General features: G+C 56.4%; 1 protein-coding gene across 1 annotated transcript; it reads left to right on the top strand.

The window, feature by feature from the left end:
• Positions 1 to 531: 531 nt before the first annotated feature.
• On the top strand, positions 532 to 15471 carry LOC139247861 (lysophospholipid acyltransferase 5-like; the record flags this gene model as incomplete). The annotated part of the gene is made up of 5 exons (XM_070871816.1): positions 532 to 635; positions 1953 to 1990; positions 6215 to 6393; positions 13742 to 13850; positions 15385 to 15471. Coding segments are annotated over exons 3-5 (261 nt in total), but the record flags the coding sequence as incomplete, so codon positions are not given.
• Positions 15472 to 21984: the final 6513 nt, after the last annotated feature.

The raw sequence follows: 21984 nt of genomic DNA, 5'->3' as shown, positions 1-21984 counted from the left end.
ACTGGGGGAGGGGGGGAGGGAAGGGAGTGTACCACTGGGGGAGAGAGGGGGGAGGGAGTGTACCACTGGGAGGGAGGGGGGTGTACCACTGGGGGAGGGGGGAGGGGGAGTGTACCACTGGGGGAGGGGGAGTGTACCAGTGGAGGAAGGGGGAGGGAGAGGGGGACGAGGAGTATACCACTGGGGGAGGGGTAGGGAGAGGGGGAATGTACCACTGGGGGAGGGGGAAGGGGAGGGGGAGTGTACCACTGGAGGAGGGGGAGGAGGAGTATACCACTGGGGGAGGGGTAGGGAGAGGGGGAGTGTACCACTGGGGGAGGGTGAGGGGGGAGTGTACCACTGGGGGAGGGGGAGTGTACCACTGGGGGAGGGAGAAGGGGAGTGTACCACTGGGGGAGGGGGGAGGGAGAGGGGGAGTGTACCACTGGGGGAGGGAGAAGGGGAGTGTACCACTGGGGGAGGGAGGGGGGGAGAGGGGAAGTGTACCACTGGGGGGGAGTGGGGGAAGAAATGGAGTTGAGATACAGATCCACCATACCACATTAAATGGTCGGACACGGAGAAGTGTCGAGGAACAGAGGAACCTTGGAGGGCAGGTCCACAGATCCCTGAAGGGAGCAGGCCAGGGGGATAAGGTGGTTAAGAAGACACACGGAATATTTGCCTTTATTGGCCGAGGCGTGGAATACAAGAGCAGGGAGGTTATGCTTGAACTGTATAAAACACTGGTTAGGCCACAGCTGGAGTACTGCGTGCACAGTTCTGGTCACCGCATTACAGGAAGGATGTGATTGCACTGGAGAGGGTACAGAGGAGATTTACCAGGATGTTGCACTGGAGAGGGTACAGAGGAGATTTACCAGGATGTTGCACTGGAGAGGGTACAGAGGAGATTTACCAGGATGTTGCACTGGAGAGGGTACAGAGGAGATTTACCAGGATGTTGCACTGGAGAGGGTACAGAGGAGATTTACCAGGATGTTGCACTGGAGAGGGTACAGAGGAGATTTACCGGGATGTTGCACTGGAGAGGGTACAGAGGAGATTTACCAGGATGTTGCATTAGAGAGGGTACAGAGGAGATTTACCAGGATGTTGCACTGGAGAGGGTACAGAGGAGATTTACCAGGATGTTGCACTGGAGAGGGTACAGAGGAGATTTACCAGGATGTTGCACTGGAGAGGGTACAGAGGAGATTTACCGGGATGTTGCACTGGAGAGGGTACAGAGGAGATTTACCAGGATGTTGCACTGGAGAGGGTACAGAGGAGATTTACCAGGATGTTGCACTGGAGAGGGTACAGAGGAGATTTACCAGGATGTTGCACTGGAGAGGGTACAGAGGAGATTTACCAGGATGTTGCCGGGACTGGAGAATTTTAGCGATGAGGAAAGATTGGATAGGCTGGGGTTGTTTTCTTTGGAACAGAGGAGGCTGAGGGGAGACCTGATTGAGGTGGATAAAATGATGAGGGGCCTGGATCGAGTGGATCGGACGGAACCTGTTTCCCTGGGCAGAGGGGTCAACAACCAGGGGGCGTGGATTGAAAGTAATTGGGAGGGGAGGTTTCGAGGGGATTTGAGGGGCAATGTCTTCACTCAGAGGTCGGTGAGGGTCTGGGGCAGGGTCTGGGGAGGAACTCACGGCCTGAAAGGGCGGTAGAGGCAGAAAACCCTCACCACATTTGGCAGTGCACCTTGAAGTGCCGTAAGCTACAGGGCTACGGACCCAGAGCGGGAAAGTGGGATTAGGCTGGGTAGCTGTTGGTCGGCCGGCACGGACTCGATGGGCCGAATGGCCTCCTTCTGTGCTGTGGTTCTATGATTCTGTGTAGTGTGTGCTGGGGCTGGGCTCAGGGGGAGAGGGGTTGGGTATGAGGGTAGTTGGAGCCACAGGTCCTGTCTTAATCGACTTGTTGCTATCGGTTTTTTTATTCCCCCCTCCCCGCAGGTCTCTCCTTGGACTATTACGATGGTGGCAAGGACCAGGTGAGACTGAGCTGCTCATCCGACCTCCGACCTCTCACCCCTCTGCGACCAGGTTACAAGACGGGAGTGGGCGGGCGAGGGAGGGGCGGGCAAAGATTGTGAGCAAGTCGGAAGGTCTGCTGGTCTTCAAGGCTGTTGTGCTCACTTCCTCGGTGCCTTAATCGACTGGACAAGGGCGGCAGGTCATGACCCTGTGCTCCAGGGTCGCGGGTCACGACCCTGGTCTCTGCCACGGTCGGCGCCCCCTTGCGGGGCACTGAGCCACTCCGGGGTCGCAGGTCACGACCCTGGCCTCTGCCAAGGTTGGCGGGGCCCCCCCTTGCACGGAACTGAACCACTCCGGGGTCGCAGGTCACGACCTTGGCCTCTGCCAAGGTTGAAGACCCACTGCGAGGAACTGAGCCACTCCGGGGTCGTGGGTCAAGGGTCACGACCCTGGTCTTTTTGCCAAGGATGGCTGACTTCAGTAAGGTGGAGGGAGTGATGGACGAGGGGAGGGGGGAGTGTAATCCGTGGACCGAGAGGGTTGTGGAGACGGGAAGCAGGCTCGAGAGGTCGAATGGCCAACTCCTGCTCCTTTTTATTAAAAAAAAATGCATTGGTTCACGGGATGTCGGCATCGCTGGCAAGGCCAGCATTTATTGCCCGTCTCGAATCGCCCTCGTAAAGGTGGTGGTGAGCCGCCTCGTACAACGGAGTGGCCAGTCAACCACCTCGGGTCTGGAGTCACATATCGGCTCGAATGGGTAAGGGCAACCAATTTCTTTCCCCGAAAGGACTTTGGGTTTTTCCCGACAATCCGGGAGTTTCACGGTGACTGTTACTAGCTTTTTATTGAATGAACTCAATTAAAATTCCCCCAGCTGCACGGGTGGGATTCGAACTCGGGTCCGCGGGAGTATTCATTCAGGCGTCTGGACTTACTGGCCCAGTAACGTAACCACCGAGCTCCCGGGCTACAGAGCTGTAGTGATACCCGCCCTCCTGTGTGGCTCAGAGACACGGACCGTGTACAGTAGGTATCTCACCCCCAGCTCATGGTCTACAGGGCTGTAGTGATACCCGCCCTCCTGTATGGCTCAGAGACACGGACCATGTACAGTAGACACCTCACCCCCAGCTCATGGTCTACAGGGCTGTAGTGATACCCGCCCTCCTGTATGGCCCAGAGACATGGACCATGTACAGTAGGTATCTCACCCCCAGCTCATGGTCTACAGGGCTGTAGTGATACCCGCCCTCCTGTGTGGCTCAGAGACACGGACCGTGTACAGAAGGTACCTCGAGTCGCTGGAGAAATCTGTTATTCTATATATAAACCCTCCCGAACCCCTCGATTAGATTCCAGCCTGTAACTCACTCTCGGGTATCTGTTATTCTATATATAAACCCCTGAACCCCTCGATTAGATTCCAGTCTGTAACTCACTCCCGGGTATCTGTTATTCTATATATAAACCCCCCGAACCCCTCGATTAGATTCCAGCCTGTAACTCACTCCCGGGTATCTGTTATTCTATATATAAACCCCCCGAACCCCTCGATTAGATTCCAGCCTGTAACTCACTCCCGGGTATCTGTTATTCTATATATAAACCCCCCGAAACCCTCGATTAGATTCCAGCCTGTAACTCACTCCCGGGTATCTGTTATTCTATATATAAACCCCCCGAACCCCTCGATTAGATTCCAGCCTGTAACTCACTCCCGGGTATCTGTTATTGTATATATAAACCCCCGAACCCCTCGATTAGATTCCAGCCTGTAACTCACTCCCCGGGTATCTGTTATTGTATATATAAACCCCCCCGAACCCCTCGATTAGATTCCAGCCTGTAACTCACTCCCGGGTATCTGTTATTCTATATATAAACCCCTGAACCCCTCGATTAGATTCCAGCCTGTAACTCACTCCCGGGTATCTGTTATTCTATATATAAACCCCCGAACCCCTCGATTAGATTCCAGCCTGTAACTCACTCCCGGGTATCTGTTATTCTATATATAAACCCCCCCGAACCCCTCGATTAGATTCCAGCCTGTAACTCACTCCCGGGTATCTGTTATTAGATATATAAACCCCCCCCGAACCCCTCGATTAGATTCCAGCCTGTAACTCACTCCCGGGTATCTGTTATTCTATATATAAACCCCTGAACCCCTCGATTAGATTCCAGCCTGTAACTCACTCCCGGGTATCTGTTATTCTATATATAAACACCCCCGAACCCCTCGATTAGATTCCAGCCTGTAACTCACTCCCGGGTATCTGTTATTCTATATATAAACCCCCCCGAACCCCTCGATTAGATTCCAGCCTGTAACTCACTCCCGGGTATCTGTTATTCTATATATAAACCCCCCCCGAACCCCTCGATTAGATTCCAGCCTGTGTAACTCACTCCCAGGTATCTGTTATTGTATATATAAACCCCCGAACCCCTCGATTAGATTCCAGCCTGTAACTCACTCCCGGGTATCTGTTATTCTATATATAAACCCCCCCCGAACCCCTCGATTAGATTCCAGCCTGTAACTCACTCCCGGGTATCTGTTATTCTATATATAAACCTCCCGAACCCCTCGATTAGATTCCAGCCTGTAACTCACTCCCGGGTATCTGTTATTCTATATATAAACCCCCCGAACCCCTCGATTAGATTCCAGCCTGTAACTCACTCCCGGGGTATCTGTTATTCTATATATAAACCCCCGAACCCCTCGATTAGATTCCAGACTGTAACTCACTCCCGGGTATCTGTTATTCGATATATAAACCCCCTGAACCCCTCGATTAGATTCCAGCTTGTAACTCACTCCCGGGGTATCTGTTATTCTATATATAAACCCCCCTGAACCCCTCGATTAGATTCCAGCCTGTAACTCACTCCCGGGTATCTGTTATTCTATATATAAACCCCCCAAACCCCTCGATTAGATTCCAGTCTGTAACACACTCCCGGGGTATCTGTTATTCTATATATAAACCCCCCGAACCCCTCGATTAGATTCCAGCCTGTAACTCACTCCCGGGTATCTGTTATTCTATATATAAACCCCCGAACCCCTCGATTAGATTCCAGCCTGTAACTCACTCCCGGGTATCTGTTATTCTATATAAACACCCCCGAACCCCTCGATTAGATTCCAGCCTGTAACTCACTCCCGGGTATCTGTTATTCTATATATAAACCCCCGAACCCCTCGATTAGATTCCAGTCTGTAACTCACTCCCGGGTATCTGTTATTCTATATATAAACCCCCCGAACCCCTCGATTAGATTCCAGCCTGTAACTCACTCCCGGGTATCTGTTATTCTATATATAAACCCCCCGAACCCCTCGATTAGATTCCAGCCTGTAACTCACTCCCGGGTATCTGTTATTTTATATATAAACCCCCCGAACCCCTCGATTAGATTCCAGCCTGTAACTCACTCCCGGGTATCTGTTATTCTATATATAAACCCCCCTGAACCCCTCGATTAGATTCCAGTCTGTAACTCACTCCCGGGTATCTGTTATTCTATATATAAACCCCCGAACCCCTCGATTAGATTCCAGCCTGTAACTCACTCCCGGGGTATCTGTTATTCTATATATAAACCCCCCGAACCCCTCGATTAGATTCCAGCCTGTAACTCACTCCCGGGTATCTGTTATTCTATATATAAACCCCCGAACCCCTCGATTAGATTCCAGCCTGTAACTCACTCCCGGGTATCTGTTATTCTATATATAAACCCCCCCCGAACCCCTCGATTAGATTCCAGCCTGTAACTCACTCCCAGGTATCTGTTATTCTATATATAAACCCCCCCGAACCCCTCGATTAGATTCCAGCCTGTAACTCACTCCCGGGTATCTGTTATTCTATATATAAACCCCCCCGAACCCCTCGATTAGATTCCAGCCTGTGTAACTCACTCCCGGGTATATTCTGTAAGCACAAGAGAACATAAGAAATAGGAGCAGGAGGGGGCCATACGGCCCCTCGAGCCTGCTCCGCCATTCAATACGATCGTGGCTGATCCGATCATGGACTCAGCTCCACTTCCCTGCCCGCCCCCTTATCCCCTTCTCGCTGAAGAAACTGTGTCTATTTCTGTCAAACTCGCCCCGCTGTCTCTCTCCGCGGGAGGGGGCCGAGGTGTCGGCTGCGGTGACCTGCTGTTTGATTTGTCCCTCCTCCCACCCCCTCCCACCCCCACCCCCACCCCCACAGGCCAAGCTCAGCAAAGAACAGCAGACCCACGCGCTGGAGGGCGAGGTGAGCCTAGCCGCCGTCGTCGGCTACGCCTATTTCTACGGGGCCTTCCTGGTCGGGCCGCAGTTCTCCATGAGGAGCTACCAGAAGATGACCGCTGGGCAACTGACAGACACGGCCGGCCACGTTCCCAACAGGTAACGACCGCGTTGGTGGGGGGGAGGAGGGGGTTGGGCGGGCGGGCTAGCCTTCGACTCGAATCCGGCAGCTCTGACCCCAACCGGCTCCGCGGGGAGGCTGCCGGAGCGTGCCCGCGATGCCCCACTTAGTCGAATAGCCGGCGCGACGGGCCTCGGGGTTCCCCCCCCCGTCGAGTGAGGAGGACTTTGTCGTGACGATCCGTGAGCTGGAATAGCTGCCACGTCGGGATTTGGGGTTCATCCATGGCCCACCCCCCCCCCAAGCTCCCCCTCGCTGCTGCTTCCACATTGAGTGACAAGTCGGTTACAATAAAAACATAAGAAATGGGAGCAGGAGTCGGCCATACGGCCCCTCGAGCCTGCTCCGCCATTTAATACCAGCAAGGGCTGATCCGATCATGGACACAGCTCCACTTCCCTGCCCGTCCCCTTATCGGTTCAGGAACTGTCTATCTCTGTCTTAAATTTATTCAATGTCCCGGCTCTCACAGCTCTCTGAGGCAGCGAGTTCCACAGATTCACAACCCTCCGAGAGAAGAAATTCCTCCTCATCTCAGTTTTAAATGGGCGGCCCCTTACTCTAAGACCATGCCCCCTAGTTCTAGTCTCCCTCATCAGTGGGAAACATCCTCTCTGCATCCACCTTGTCGAGCCCCCCTCATAATCTTACACGTTTTCATAAGATCACCTCTCAATTCTTCTGGAAACATAGACAATAGGTGCAGGAGTAGGCCATTCGGCCCTTCGAGCCTGCACCACCATTCAATGAGTTCATGGCTGATCATTCCCTCAGTACCCCCTTTCCTGCTTTCTCTCCATACCCCTTGATCCCTTTAGCCGTAAGGGCCACATCTAACTTCCCTCTTCAATGCATGCAATGAACTGGCCTCAACAACTCTCTGTGGTAGAGAATTCCACAGGTTCACCACTCTCTGGGTGAAGAAGTTTCTCCTCATCTCGGTCCTAAATGGCTTACCCCCTTATCCTTAGACTGTGTGACCCCCCTGGTTCTGGACTTCCCCAACATCGGGAACATTCTTCCTGCATCTAACCTGTCCAGTCCCGTCAGAATTTTATATGTTTCTATGAGATCCCCTCTCATTCTTCTGAACTCCAGTGAATATAAGCCCAGTCGATCCAGTCTTTCTTGATATGTCGGTCCCGCCATCCCGGGAATCAGTCTGGTGAACCTTCGCTGCACTCCCTCAATAGCAAGAATGTCCTTCCTCAGGTTAGGTGACCCAAAACTGTACACAATACTCCAGGTGTGGCCTCACCAAGGCCCTGTACAACTGTAGCAACACCTCCCTGCCCCTGTACTCAAATCCCCTCGCTATGAAGGCCAACATACCATTTGCCTTCTTCACCGCCTGCTGTACCTGCATGGCCAACCTTCAATGACTGATGTACCATGACACCCAGGTCTCGTTGCACCTCCCCTTTTCCTAATCTGCCGCCATTCAGATAATATTCTGCCTTCCTGTTTTTGCCCCCAAAGTGGATAACCTCACATTTATCCACATTATACTGACATCTGCCATGCATTTGCCCACTCACCTAACCTATCCAAGTCACCCTGCAGCCTCATAGCATCCTCCTCACAGCTCACACCGCCACCCAGCTTAGTGTCATCTGCAAACTTGGAGATATTACACTCAATTCCTTCGTCGAAATCATTAATGTATATTGTAAATAGCTGGGGTCCCAGCACTGAGCCCTGCGGCACTCCACTAGTCACTGCCTGCCATTCTGAAAAGGACCCGTTTATCCTGACTCTCTGCTTCCTGTCTGCCAACCAGTTCTCTATCCCCGTCAGTACATTACCCCCAATACCATGTGCTTTGATTTTGCACACCAATCTCTCGTGTGGGACCTTGTCAAAAGCCTTTTGAAAGTCCAAATACACCACATCCACTGGTTCTCCCCCTTGTCCACTCTACTCGTCACATCCTCAAAATATTCCAGAAGGTTTGAAAGTATGAATTGCAATGAGTAGAGGCCCAACCTCCTCAACCTTTCCTCATAAATCAACCCCCTCATCCCCGGAATCAACCGAGTGAACCTTCTCTGAACTGCCTCCAAAGCAAGCATATCCTCTCGTAAATACGGAGAGCAGAACTGTGCACGCAGTACTCCAGGTGTGGCCTCACCAATACCCCTGTGTAACTGGAGCAAGACTTCCCTGCTCTTGTATTCCATTCCTCGGCCAATAAAGGCCAAGATACCATTGGCCCTTCCTGATCACTTGCTGTACCTGCAGACTAACCTTTTGTGTTTCACGCACAAGTAACCCCCAGGTCCCGCTGTACTGCCGCACTCTGCAATCTTTCTCCATTCTTATGACCCTTGTTACGATGCACCACCAACTCGAATAGCTGCTTTAATGGGGGTGGGGGTGATCGGCAAAGCAAGCCGAGAATCCAGCCAGTCTCTCCGACATTCCCTCCCCCCCGCCCTCCGCTCGCTTAAGGCAGAGCATCCTCGAGTGAGGTGAATGCCCCTGTTGTGATGCTCCATGTAGTTGAATAGCCACTGCGTTGCTGCCTCCCCACCCCCACCCCCCCCCCCCTCTCCCCGTCCAACCCCTCATCCCTCACCCCCACTCCATCCACGAATTGTCTTGCGGAAGTCAGGGCCTCTGGCAATGCTGCACGTGGTCGCCAGTCAGAAGAGGCCAGGTCACCACTGGGGAAGCAGAGGCCCAGTCGTCTTTGAAGGAGGGGGAAAGGCCAGTTGCCGTCGTGGAAGAGGAGGGCGGGGCGAGGGGGCCCGGGAGAGACAGACAGAGGGAGCGGGAGGGAGAGAGACAGAGAGGGAGAGGGAGGGAGAGAGACAGACAGAGAGACAGAGAGGGAGAGAGACAGAGACAGAGAGGGAGAGAGACAGAGACAGAGAGGGAGAGGGAGGGAGAGAGACAGAGAGGGAGAGGGAGGGAGAGAGACAGAGAGGGAGAGGGAGGGAGAGAGACAGAGAGGGAGAGGGAGGGAGAGGGAGGGAGAGAGAGGGAGAGAGAGACAGAGAGAGAGAGAGAGAGAGAGAGGGAGAGACACAGAGACAGAGACACAGAGACAGAGACACAGAGACAGAGACACAGGGACAGAGACACAGGGACAGAGACACAGGGACAGAGACACAGAGACAGAGACAGAGACACAGGGACAGAGACACAGGGACAGAGACACAGAGACAGAGGGACAGAGACAGAGGGACAGAGACAGAGACACAGAGACAGAGACACAGAGACACAGAGACACAGAGACAGAGGGACAGAGACAGAGGGACAGAGACAGAGACACAGACACAGACACAGAGACACAGAGACACAGAGACACAGAGACAGAGACACAGACACAGAGAGACAGAGAGACAGAGAGACAGAGACACAGAGACAGAGAGACAGAGACACAGAGACACAGAGACAGAGACACAGAGACACAGAGACACAGAGACAGAGACACAGACACAGAGAGACAGAGAGACAGAGAGACAGAGACACAGAGACAGAGAGACAGAGACACAGAGACACAGAGACAGAGACACAGAGACACAGAGACAGAGAGACAGAGAGACAGAGAGACAGAGAGACAGAGAGACAGAGACAGAGAGACAGAGAGACAGAGAGACAGAGAGACAGAGAGACAGAGAGACAGAGAGACAGAGAGACAGAGAGACAGAGAGACAGAGAGACAGAGAGACAGAGACAGAGAGACAGAGAGACAGAGAGACAGAGAGACAGAGACAGAGAGACAGAGAGACAGAGAGACAGAGACACAGAGAGACAGAGAGACAGAGACAGAGACAGAGAGACAGAGAGACAGAGACAGAGACAGAGAGACAGAGAGACAGAGAGACAGAGACAGAGAGACAGAGAGACAGAGAGACAGAGAGACAGAGAGACAGAGAGACAGAGACAGAGAGACAGAGAGACAGAGAGACAGAGAGACAGAGACAGAGACAGAGAGACAGAGAGACAGAGACAGAGAGACAGAGAGACAGAGAGACAGAGAGACAGAGAGACAGAGAGACAGAGAGACAGAGAGACAGAGACAGAGAGACAGAGAGACAGAGAGACAGAGAGACAGAGAGACAGAGAGACAGAGACACAGAGACAGAGACAGAGACAGAGAGACAGAGAGACAGAGAGACAGAGAGACACAGAGAGACAGAGAGACAGAGAGACAGAGACACAGAGACAGAGAGACAGAGACACAGAGACACAGAGACAGAGACACAGAGACACAGAGACACAGAGACAGAGAGACAGAGAGACAGAGAGACAGAGAGACAGAGAGACAGAGAGACAGAGAGACAGAGACAGAGAGACAGAGAGACAGAGACAGAGACAGAGAGACAGAGAGACAGAGAGACAGAGACAGAGAGACAGAGAGACAGAGACAGAGAGACAGAGAGACAGAGAGACAGAGAGACAGAGAGACAGAGAGACAGAGAGACAGAGAGACAGAGACAGAGACAGAGAGACAGAGAGACAGAGAGACAGAGAGACAGAGAGACAGAGACACAGACACAGAGAGACAGAGAGACAGAGACAGAGAGACAGAGAGACAGAGAGACAGAGAGACGGAGAGACGGAGAGACGGAGAGACGGAGAGACGGAGAGACGGAGAGACGGAGAGAGGGAGAGAGGGAGAGAGGGAGAGAGGGAGAGAGGGAGAGAGGGAGAGAGGGAGAGAGGGAGAGAGGGAGAGAGAGAGGGAGAGGCAGAGAGGGAGGGATTATTGAGTTCTACTCGGAACTCCTTCATGGGCAAAACGAGCCAAAGGTGGGGCAGAGGGAACGTTACAAGGGACACACCCCTCCCCTGATACAGTGCAACATCCCCCACCCACACCTGGGAGTCCCCGGGCCCAAAGACCAGTCCGCCCTCAGTGGAGGGAGTGCATCCGGGAGGGGCACTGAGCACCTCGAGTCTCGTCGCCGAGAGCGTGCAGAGACCAAGCGCAGGCAGCGGAAGGAGCGTGCGGCAAACCAGTCCCACCCTCCCCTTCCCTCAACGTCTATCTGTCCCACCCTCCCCTTCCCTCAACGTCTATCTGTCCCACCCTCCCCTTCCCTCAACGTCTATCTGTCCCACCCTCCCCTTCCCTCAACGTCTATCTGTCCCTCCCTCCCCTTCCCTCAACGTCTATCTGTCCCACCCTCCCCTTTCCCTCAACGTCTATCTGTCCCACCCTCCCCTTCCCTCAACGTCTATCTGTCCCACCCTCCCCTTCCCTCAACGTCTATCTGTCCCACCATCCCCTTCCCTCAACGTCTATCTGTCCCACCCTCCCCTTCCCTCAACGTCTATCTGTCCCACCCTCCCCTTCCCTCAACGTCTATCTGTCCCACCCTCCCCTTCCCTCAACGTCTATCTGTCCCACCCTCCCCTTCCCTCAACGTCTATCTGTCCCACCCTCCCCTTCCCTCAACGTCTATCTGTCCCACCCTCCCCTTCCCTCAACGTCTATCTGTCCCACCCTCCCCTTCCCTCAACGTCTACCTGTCCCACCCTCCCCTTCCCTCAACGTCTATCTGTCCCACCCTCCCCTTCCCTCAACGTCTATCTGTCCCTCCCTCCCCTTCCCTCAACGTCTATCTGTCCCACCCTCCCCCTTCCCTCAACGTCTATCTGTCCCACCCTCCCCTTCCCTCAACGTCTATCTGTCCCACCCTCCCCCTTCCCTCAACGTCTATCTGTCCCACCCTCCCCTTCCCTCAACGTCTATCTGTCCCACCCTCCCCTTCCCTCAACGTCTATCTGTCCCACCCTCCCCCTTCCCTCAACGTCTATCTGCCCCACCCTCCCCTTCCCTCAACGTCTATCTGCCCCACCCTCCCCTTCCCTCAACGTCTATCTGTCCCACTCTCCCCTTCCCTCACTCCCCTTCCCTCAACGTCTATCTGTCCCACCCTCCCCTTCCCTCAACGTCTATCTGTCCCTCCCTCCCCTTCCCTCAACGTCTATCTGTCCCACCCTCCCCTTCCCTCAACGTCTATCTGTCCCACCCTCCCCTTCCCTCAACGTCTATCTGTCCCTCCCTCCCCTTCCCTCAACGTCAATCTGTCCCACCCTCCCTTTCCCTCAACGTCTATCTGTCCCTCCCTCCCCTTCCCTCAACGTCTATCTGTTCCACCCTCCCCTTCCCTCAACGTCTATCTGTCCCACCCTCCCCTTCCCTCAACGTCTATCTGTCCCACCCTCCCCTTCCCTCAACGTCTCTGTCCCACCCTCCCTTTCCCTCAACGTCTCTCTGTCCCACCCTCCCCTTCCCTCAACGTCTCTCTGTCCCACCCTCCCCCTTCCCTCAACGTCTATCTGTCCCACCCTCCCCCTTCCCTCAACGTCTCTCTGTCCCACCCTCCCCCTTCCCTCAACGTCTATCTGTCCCACCCTCCCCCCTTCCCTCAACGTCTATCTGTCCCTCCCTCCCCTTCCCTCAACGTCTATCTGTCCCACCCTCCCCCTTCCATCAACGTCTATCTGTCCCACCCTCCCCTTCCCTCAACGTCTATCTGTCCCTCCCTCCCCTCCCCTCAACGTCTATCTGTCCCACCCTCCCCTTCCCTCAACGTCTATCTGTCCCACCCTCCCCTTCCCTCAACGTCTATCTGTCCCACCCTCCCCCTTCCCTCAACGTCTATCTGTCCCACCCTCCCCTTCCCTCAACGTCTATCTGTCCCTCCCTCCCCTTCCCTCAACGTCTATCTGTCCCACACTCCCCTTCCCTCAACGTCTATCTGTCCCTCCCTCCCCTTCCCTCAACGTCTATCTGTCCCACACTCCCCTTCCCTCAACGTCTATCTGTCCCACCCTCCCCTTCCCTCAACGTCTATCTGTCCCATCCTCCCCTTCCCTCAACGTCTATCTGTCCCTCCCTCCCCTCCCCTCAACGTCTATCTGTCCCACCCTCCCCTTCCCTCAACGTCTATCTGTCCCACCCTCCCCTTCCCTCAACGTCTATCTGTCCCACCCTCCCCCATCCCTCAACGTCTATCTGTCCCACCCTCCCCTTCCCTCAACGTCTATCTGTCCCACCCTCCCCCTTCCCTCAACGTCTATCTGTCCCACCCTGTGACGGGGACTGTGGCTCCCGTATTGGACTGTTCAGTCACCAGAGGACTCCTTTTTTGAGTGGAAGCAAGTCTTCCTCGATTCCGAGGGACTGCCGATGATGATGATACACACGGTCGAATAGCCTGCTGATTGTCGCTGAGGGCGGCTTGCGGGGTGGGGCGGGTGTACGGGCTGTGTGTGGGTGGGGAGGCGATGCATTGGCCAATCACGTTGGCATATCCGAACCCATTTGCTCTGCACTCTGACCTGCGACATTTCATCCTCTTCCAGTGTCCTGCCCGCTATGAAACGCCTCTTGCTGGGGATGACGTATGTGACGGGCTACACGTTGACAAAATCCTACTTCCCCGACGACTATCTCCTGACCAGCGAGTTTGCGGTGAGTGAACGAGCGAGATGGTCTTCAAAGCAGAAAGATCTTGTGGTTGTACCTCGCCCATCGCGGATTCCGGACTTCACACGGCACTTCCCGTCCAATAAAGTACTTATTTCACGCTCCCTCCGACAGCGCAGTGCTCCCTCAGTACTGCCCCTCCGACAGTGCGGGGCTCCCTCAGTACTGCCCCTCCGACAGTGCGGGGCTCCCTCAGTACTGCCCCTCCGACAGTGCGGCGCTCCCTCAGTACTGCCCCTCCGACAGTGCGGCGCTCCCTCAGTACTGCCCCTCCGACAGTGCGGCACTCCCTCAGTACTGCCCCTCCGACAGTGCAGTGCTCCCTCAGTACTGCCCCTCCAACAGTGCAGTGCGGCACTCCCTCAGTACTGCCCCTCCGACAGTGCGGCACTCCCTCAGTACTGCCCCTCCGACAGTGCGGGGCTCCCTCAGTACTGCCCCTCCGACAGCGCAGTGCGGCACTCCCTCAGTACTGCCCCTCCGACAGTGCAGCGCTCCCTCAGTACTGCCCCTCCGACAGTGCAGTGCTCCCTCAGTACTGCCCCTCCGACAGTACGGCGCTCCCTCAGCACTGCCCCTCCGACAGTACGGCGCTCCCTCAGCACTGCCCCTCCGACAGTACGGCGCTCCCTCAGTACTGCCCCTCCGACAGTGCAGTGCTCCCTCAGCACCGCCCCTCCGACAGTGCAGTGCTCCCTCAGCACCGCCCCTCCGACAGTGCAGTGCTCCCTCAGTACTGCCCCTCCGACAGTGCAGTGCTCCCTCAGTACTGCCCCTCCGACAGTGCGGGGCTCCCTCAGTACTGCCCCTCCGACAGTGCGGGGCTCCCTCAGTACTGCCCCTCCGACAGTGCGGGGCTCCCTCAGTACTGCCCCTCCGACAGTACGGCGCTCCCTCAGCACTGCCCCTCCGACAGTACGGCGCTCCCTCAGCACTGCCCCTCCGACAGTGCAGTGCTCCCTCAGTACTGCCCCTCCGACAGTGCAGCGCTCCCTCAGTACTGCCCCTCCGACAGTGCGGCACTCCCTCAGTACTGCCCCTCCGACAGCGCAGTGCTCCCTCAGTACTGCCCCTCCGACAGTGCGGCACTCCCTCAGTACTGCCCCTCCGACAGTGCGGCACTCCCTCAGTACCACCCCTCCGACAGTGCAGTGCTCCCTCAGCACCGCCCCTCCGACAGCACAGTGCGGCGCTCATTAAACCGTGGGGCAGTGTGGAGGGAGATTTACCGGGTATACGAGCAGAGAGCACCGAGCAGTCTCGTCAGACCGTCGACCTCCGACCCCTCCGTGACCCGCTGACACATCCTCGACGGTTCCCTGACCGATTTTGGGGGGTGAAATTCAACACGGGCAGGCATCGCCTCGTCCCTTGCAGTTCAGTGGAAGCGAACAGTGCGATGCCTGCCCCAGGCGAAGTGCGCCACCTCGGATCCTCGTGCCTCGGACCCTGACGACCCCACCCTCCCGTGCCGACCGGCCTCCTGACCTCCTCCTCTCTCCCTCTCTGTCTCTTCCAGAACCAGTCGCTGGGCTACAAGTGCCTCTTCATCGCCCTTTGGGGCAAGGTCACCCTCAGCAAATACGTCAGCTGCTGGCTCGTGGCGGTAAGTCCCAACCCAATCCTCCTTCCCACCCCAGCCCGCCCCCTCTCCGACCCAGCCCTGCACGGGTCGGCCCGAAGGGCTTCTTGCCCAGAGCTGGAATGACCCAGGCTACATTACGGGAGAATGGAGAAGGGAGAATGGAGAAGGGAGAATGGAGAAGGGAGAATGGAGAAGGGAGAATGGAGAAGGGAGAATGGAGAAGGGAGAATGGAGAAGGGAGAATGGAGAAGGGAGAATGGAGAAGGGAGAATGGAGAAGGGAGAAGGGAGAAGGGAGAAGGGAGAATGGAGAAGGGAGAATGGAGAAGGGAGAATGGAGAAGGGAGAATGGAGAAGGGAGAATGGAGAAGGGAGAATGGAGAAGGGAGAATGGAGAAGGGAGAATGGAGAAGGGAGAATGGAGAAGGGAGAATGGAGAAGGGAGAATGGAGAAGGGAGAATGGAGAAGGGAGAATGGAGAAGGGAGAATGGAGAAGGGAGAATGGAGAAGGGAGAATGGAGAAGGGAGAATGGAGAAGGGAGAATGGAGAAGGGAGAATGGAGAAGGGAGAATGGAGAAGGGAGAATGGAGAAGGGAGAATGGAGAAGGGAGAATGGAGAAGGGAGAATGGAGAAGGGAGAATGGAGAAGGGAGAATGGAGAAGGGAGAATGGAGAAGGGAGAATGGAGAAGGGAGAATGGAGAAGGGAGAATGGAGAAGGGAGAATGGAGAAGGGAGAATGGAGAAGGGAGAATGGAGAAGGGAGAATGGAGAAGGGAGAATGGAGAAGGGAGAATGGAGAAGGGAGAATGGAGAAGGGAGAATGGAGAAGGGAGAATGGAGAAGGGAGAATGGAGAAGGGAGAATGGAGAAGGGAGAATGGAGAAGGGAGAATGGAGAAGGGAGAATGGAGAAGGGAGAATGGAGAAGGGAGAATGGAGAAGGGAGAATGGAGAAGGGAGAATGGAGAAGGGAGAATGGAGAAGGGAGAATGGAGAAGGGAGAATGGAGAAGGGAGAATGGAGAAGGGAGAATGGAGAAGGGAGAAGGGAGAATGGAGAAGGGAGAATGGAGAAGGGAGAATGGAGAATGGAGAATGGAGAAGGGAGAATGGAGAAGGGAGAATGGAGAAGGGAGAATGGAGAAGGGAGAATGGAGAAGGGAGAATGGAGAAGGGAGAATGGAGAAGGGAGAATGGAGAAGGGAGAATGGAGAAGGGAGAATGGAGAAGGGAGAATGGAGAAGGGAGAATGGAGAAGGGAGAATGGAGAAGGGAGAATGGAGAAGGGAGAATGGAGAAGGGAGAATGGAGAAGGGAGAATGGAGAAGGGAGAATGGAGAAGGGAGAATGGAGAAGGGAGAATGGAGAAGGGAGAATGGAGAAGGGAGAAGGGAGAATGGAGAAGGGAGAAGGGAGAAGGGAGAAGGGAGAAGGGAGAAGGGAGAAGGGAGAAGGGAGAAGGGAGAAGGGAGAAGGGAGAAGGGAGAAGGGAGAAGGGAGAAGGGAGAAGGGAGAATGGAGAAGGGAGAATGGAGAAGGGAGAAGGGAGGCAGACAGACAGAGAGCATGTCCCCGCGAGAGAGTGGGGGTCACGCCCAGACAGACAACCGCAACAAATACTTGTATTTATCTTGTGCCTTTTAATGTAGTAAAATATCCCAAGGCCTGTTTTAAGACGAAACAAATGCATTTGATCCCGAGCCACATAAGAAATTAGGGCAGGTGTCCAAAAGCTGCGTCAAAGAGGTGGGTTTTAAGGAGCGTCTCGAAGGAGGAGAGAGAGGCGGAGAGGTTTAGGGAGGGAGTTCCAGAGCTGAGGGGCCCAGGCAACAGAAGGCACAGCCACCGATGGTGGAGCGATTATAATCAGGGATGGTCAGGAGGGCAGAATTAGAGGGGTGCAGAGATCTCTGGGGGTGTTGTGGGGGCTGGAGGGGGTTACAGAGATAGGGAGGGGTGTAGGGTCTGGAGGTTACAGAGATAGGGAGGGGTGCAGGGGCTGGAGGTTACAGAGATAGGGAGGGGTGTAGGGGCTGGAGGAGGTTACAGAGATAGGGAGGGGTGTAGGGGCTGGAGGTTACAGAGATAGGAAGGGTTGCAGGGGCTGGAGGTTACAGAGATAGGGAGGGGTGTCGGGGCTGGAGGTTACAGAGATAGGGAGGGGTGTAGGGGCTGGAGGTTACAGAGATAGGGAGGGGTGTAGGGGCTGGAGAAGGTTACAGAGATAGGGAGGGGTGTAGGGGCTGGAGGAGATTACAGCCTTAGGGAGGAGTGTAGAGGCTGGAGGAGGTTACAGAGATAGGGAGGGGTGTCGGGGCTGGAGGTTACAGAGATAGGGAGGGGTGTAGGGGTCTGGAGGGGGTTCAGAGATAGGGAGGGGTGTAGGGGCTGGAGGTTACAGAGATAGGGAGGGGTGTAGGGCTGGAGGAGGTTACAGAGATAGGGAGGGGTGTAGGGGCTGGAGGGGGTTACAGAGATAGGGAGGGGTGTAGGGGCTGGAGGTTACAGAGATAGGGAGGGGTGTCGGGGCTGGAGGAGGTTACAGAGATAGGGAGGGGTGTAGGGGCTGGAGGAGGTTACAGAGATAGGGAGGGGGCGAGGGCCATGGGGTGATTTGTAAACGTGGATGGGAGAATTTTGAAATCAAGGCGTTGCTTAACCGAGAGCCACTGTCGGTCAGCGAGCATGGGGTGAGCGGGACTGGGTGTGAGTTAGGACACGGGGTCAGTGAGCACAGGGGGTGATGGGTGAGTGGGACTGGGTGTGAGTTAGGACACGGGGCACAGGGGGTGATGGGTGAGTGGGACTGGGTGCGAGTTGGGACACGGGGTCAGTGAGCACAGGGGGTGATGGGTGAGTGGGACTGGGTGTGAATTAGGACACGGGGCAGTGAGCACAGGGGGTGATGGGTGAGTGGGACTGGGTGTGAGTTAGGACACGGGGTCAGTGAGCACAGGGGGTGATGGGTGAGTGGGACTCGGTGTGAGTTAGGACACGGGGTCAGTGAGCACAGGGGGTGATGGGTGAGTGGGACTGGGTGTGAGTTAGGACACGGGGCACAGGGGGTGATGGGTGAGCGGGACTGGGTGTGAGTTAGGACACGGGGTCAGTGAGCACAGGGGGTGATGGGTGAGTGGGACTGGGTGTGAGTTAGGACACGGGGCACAGGGGGTGATGGGTGAGTGGGACTGGGTGCGAGTTGGGACACGGGGTCAGTGAGCACAGGGGGTGATGGGTGAGTGGGACTGGGTGTGAGTTAGGACACGGGGCACAGGGGTTGATGGGTGAGTGGGACTGGGTGCGAGTTGGGACACGGGGTCAGTGAGCACAGGGGGTGATGGGTGAGTGGGACTGGGTGTGAATTAGGACACGGGGCAGTGAGCACAGGGGGTGATGGGTGAGTGGGACTGGGTGTGAGTTAGGACACAGGGTCAGTGAGCACAGGGGGTGATGGGTGAGCGGGACTGGGAGTGAGTTAGGACACGGGGTACAGGGGGTGATGGGTGAGTGGGACTGGGTGTGAGTTAGGACACGGGGCAGTGAGCACAGGGGGTGATGGGTGAGTGGGACTGGGTGTGAGTTAGGACACGGGGCAGTGAGCACAGGGGGTGATGGGTGAGTGGGACTGGGTGTGAGTTAGGACACGGGGCACAGGGGGTGATGGGTGAGTGGGACTGGGTGTGAGTTAGGACACGGGGGCAGTGAGCACAGGGGGTGATGGGTGAGTGGGACTGGGTGTGAGTTAGGACACGGGGTCAGTGAGCACAGGGGGTGATGGGTGAGTGGGACTGGGTGTGAGTTAGGACACGGGGTCAGTGAGCACAGGGGGTGATGGGTGAGTGGGACTGGGTGTGAGTTAGGACACGGGGCACAGGGGGTGATGGGTGAGTGGGACTGGGTGTGAGTTAGGACACGGGGCAGTGAGCACAGGGGGTGATGGGTGAGTGGGACTAGGTGTGAGTTAGGACACGGGGCACAGGGGGTGATGGGTGAGTGGGACTGGGTGTGAGTTAGGACACGGGGTCAGTGAGCACAGGGGGTGATGGGTGAGTGGGACTCGGTGTGAGTTAGGACACGGGGTCAGTGAGCACAGGGGGTGATGGGTGAGTGGGACTCGGTGTGAGTTAGGACACGGGGTCAGTGAGCACAGGGGGTGATGGGTGAGTGGGACTGGGTGTGAGTTAGGACACGGGGCAGTGAGCACAGGGGGTGATGGGTGAGTGGGACTGGGTGTGAGTTAGGACACGGGGTCAGTGAGCACAGGGGGTGATGGGTGAGTGGGACTGGGTGTGAGTTAGGACACGGGGTACAGGGGGTGATGGGTGAGTGGGACTGGGTGTGAGTTAGGACACGGGGTCAGTGAGCACAGGGGGTGATGGGTGCGTGGGACTGGGTGTGAGTTAGGACACGGTGTCAGTGAGCACAGGGGGTGATGGGTGAGTGGGACTGGGTGTGAGTTAGGACACGGGGCACAGGGGGTGATGGGTAAGCGGGACTGGGTGTGAGTTAGGACACGGGGTCAGTGAGCACAGGGAGTGATGGGTGAGTGGGACTGGGTGTGAGTTAGGACACGGGGCACAGGGGGTGATGGTTGAGTGGGACTGGGTGTGAGTTAGGACACGGGGCACAGGGGGTGATGGGTGAGTGGGACTGGGTGTGAGTTAGGACACGGGGTCAGTGAGCACAGGGGGTGATGGGTGAGTGGGACTGGGTGTGAGTTAGGACACGGGGCACAGTGGGTGATGGGTGAGTGGGACTGGGTGCGAGTTAGGACACGAGGCACAGGGGGTGATGGGTGAGTGGGACTGGGTGCGAGTTAGGACACGGGGCACGGGTGCGATGGGTGAGTGGGACTGGGTGTGAGTTAGGACACGGGGCAGTGAGCACAGGGGGTGATGGGTGAGTGGGACTGGGTGTGAGTTAGGACACGGGGTCAGTGAGCACAGGGGGTGATGGGTGAGTGGGACTGGGTGTGAGTTGGGACACGAGGCACAGGGGGTGATGGGTGAGTGGGACTGGGTGTGAGTTAGGACACGGGGCAGTGAGCACGGGGGGTGATGGGTGAGTGGGACTGGGTGCGAGTTAGGACACGGGGTAAACAGCCGAGTTTTGGATCACCTCCAGTTTACGTCGGGTAGAACGTGGGAGGCCGGCCAGGAGCGCAGTGCGTTGGAATAGTCAAGCTCGGAGGGGAGAGAGGCACGGGTGAGGGCTTCAGCAGCGGATGAGCTGAGGGGCGGGCGGAGACGGGCGATGTCACGGAGGCTGGGTAACAGAGACAGGCAGACAGACAGACGCACACGATCCCTGCCTTCATCCTTGGCCCCGTCACAGGTGGGGCAGAGACAGTGGTTGGAGAGTGGGGGCTCTTGGGTTATTCTACGATCCTTCCGCTGTTTGCTCTTGGCTTTCCGCGTGCTCCCGGCAAAGAGACTCGAGGGGCTCAGCGCCCCCTCCCGGATGCGCTCCCTCCACTTGGGGCGGACTGGTCTTTGGGCCCAGGGGCTCCCAGGTGTCGGTGGGGGATGTTGCACTTTATATCAGCGAGGCTCTGAGGGAGGTCCCTTGTAACGTTTCCTCTGCCCACCTTTGGCTCGTGTGTCGTGAAGGAGTTCCCGAGTGGAGCGCTTGCTTTGGGGAGTCTCGTGTCTGGGGGGCATGCGGACAATGTGGCCCTGCCCAGCGGAGCTGGTCGAGTGTGGTCAGTGCTTCGAGGCTGGGGATGTTGGCCTGGTCAAGGACGCTAACATTGGCTCTTGTAATGCCCGCTCCTCTCTCTGAAAGATACCTCATTCAACTGTTCTCTCTCCTTCCCTCCCTCCGTCCCCTTCAATCCCCCCCTCTCTCCCCTTCAATCCCCCCTCTCTCCCCTTCAATCCCCCCTCTCTCCCCTTCAATCCCCCCTCTCTCCCCTTCAATCCCCCCCTCCTCTCCCCTTCAATCCCCCCTCTCTCCCCTTCAATCCCCCCCTCTCTCCCCTTCAATCCCCCCCTCTCTCCCCTTCAATCCCCCCCTCTCTCCCTTCAATCCCCCCCTCTCTCCCCTTCAATCCCCCCTCTCTCCCCTTCAATCCCCCCCTCTCTCCCCTTCAATCCCCCCCTCTCTCCCCTTCAATCCCCCCCTCTCTCCCCTTCAATCCCCCCCCTCTCTCCCCTTCAATCGCCCCCTCTCTCCCCTTCAATCCCCCCCTCTCTCCCCTTCAATCCCCCCCTCTCTCCCCTTCAATCCCCCCCTCTCTCCCCTTCAATCCCCCCCTCTCTCCCCTTCAATCCCCCCCTCTCTCCCCTTCAATCCCCCCCTCTCTCCCCTTCAATCCCCCCCTCTCTCCCCTTCAATCCCCCCCTCTCTCCCTTCAATCCCCCCTCTCTCCCCTTCAATCCCCCTCTCTCCCCTTCAATCCCCCCCTCTCTCCCCTTCAATCCCCCCCTCTCTCCCCTTCAATCCCCCTCTCTCCCCTTCAATCCCCTCTCTCTCCCCTTCAATCCCCCCCTCTCTCCCCTTCAATCCCCCCCTCTCTCCCCTTCAATCCTCCC

This window comes from Pristiophorus japonicus, unplaced genomic scaffold, assembly GCF_044704955.1.
Source record: "Pristiophorus japonicus isolate sPriJap1 unplaced genomic scaffold, sPriJap1.hap1 HAP1_SCAFFOLD_2866, whole genome shotgun sequence".
In the NCBI taxonomy this organism is placed as follows: Eukaryota; Metazoa; Chordata; class Chondrichthyes; family Pristiophoridae; genus Pristiophorus; species Pristiophorus japonicus.
The sequence above is the reverse complement of the archived record's forward strand: the minus strand, read 5'-3'. Positions and strand labels throughout refer to the sequence as shown.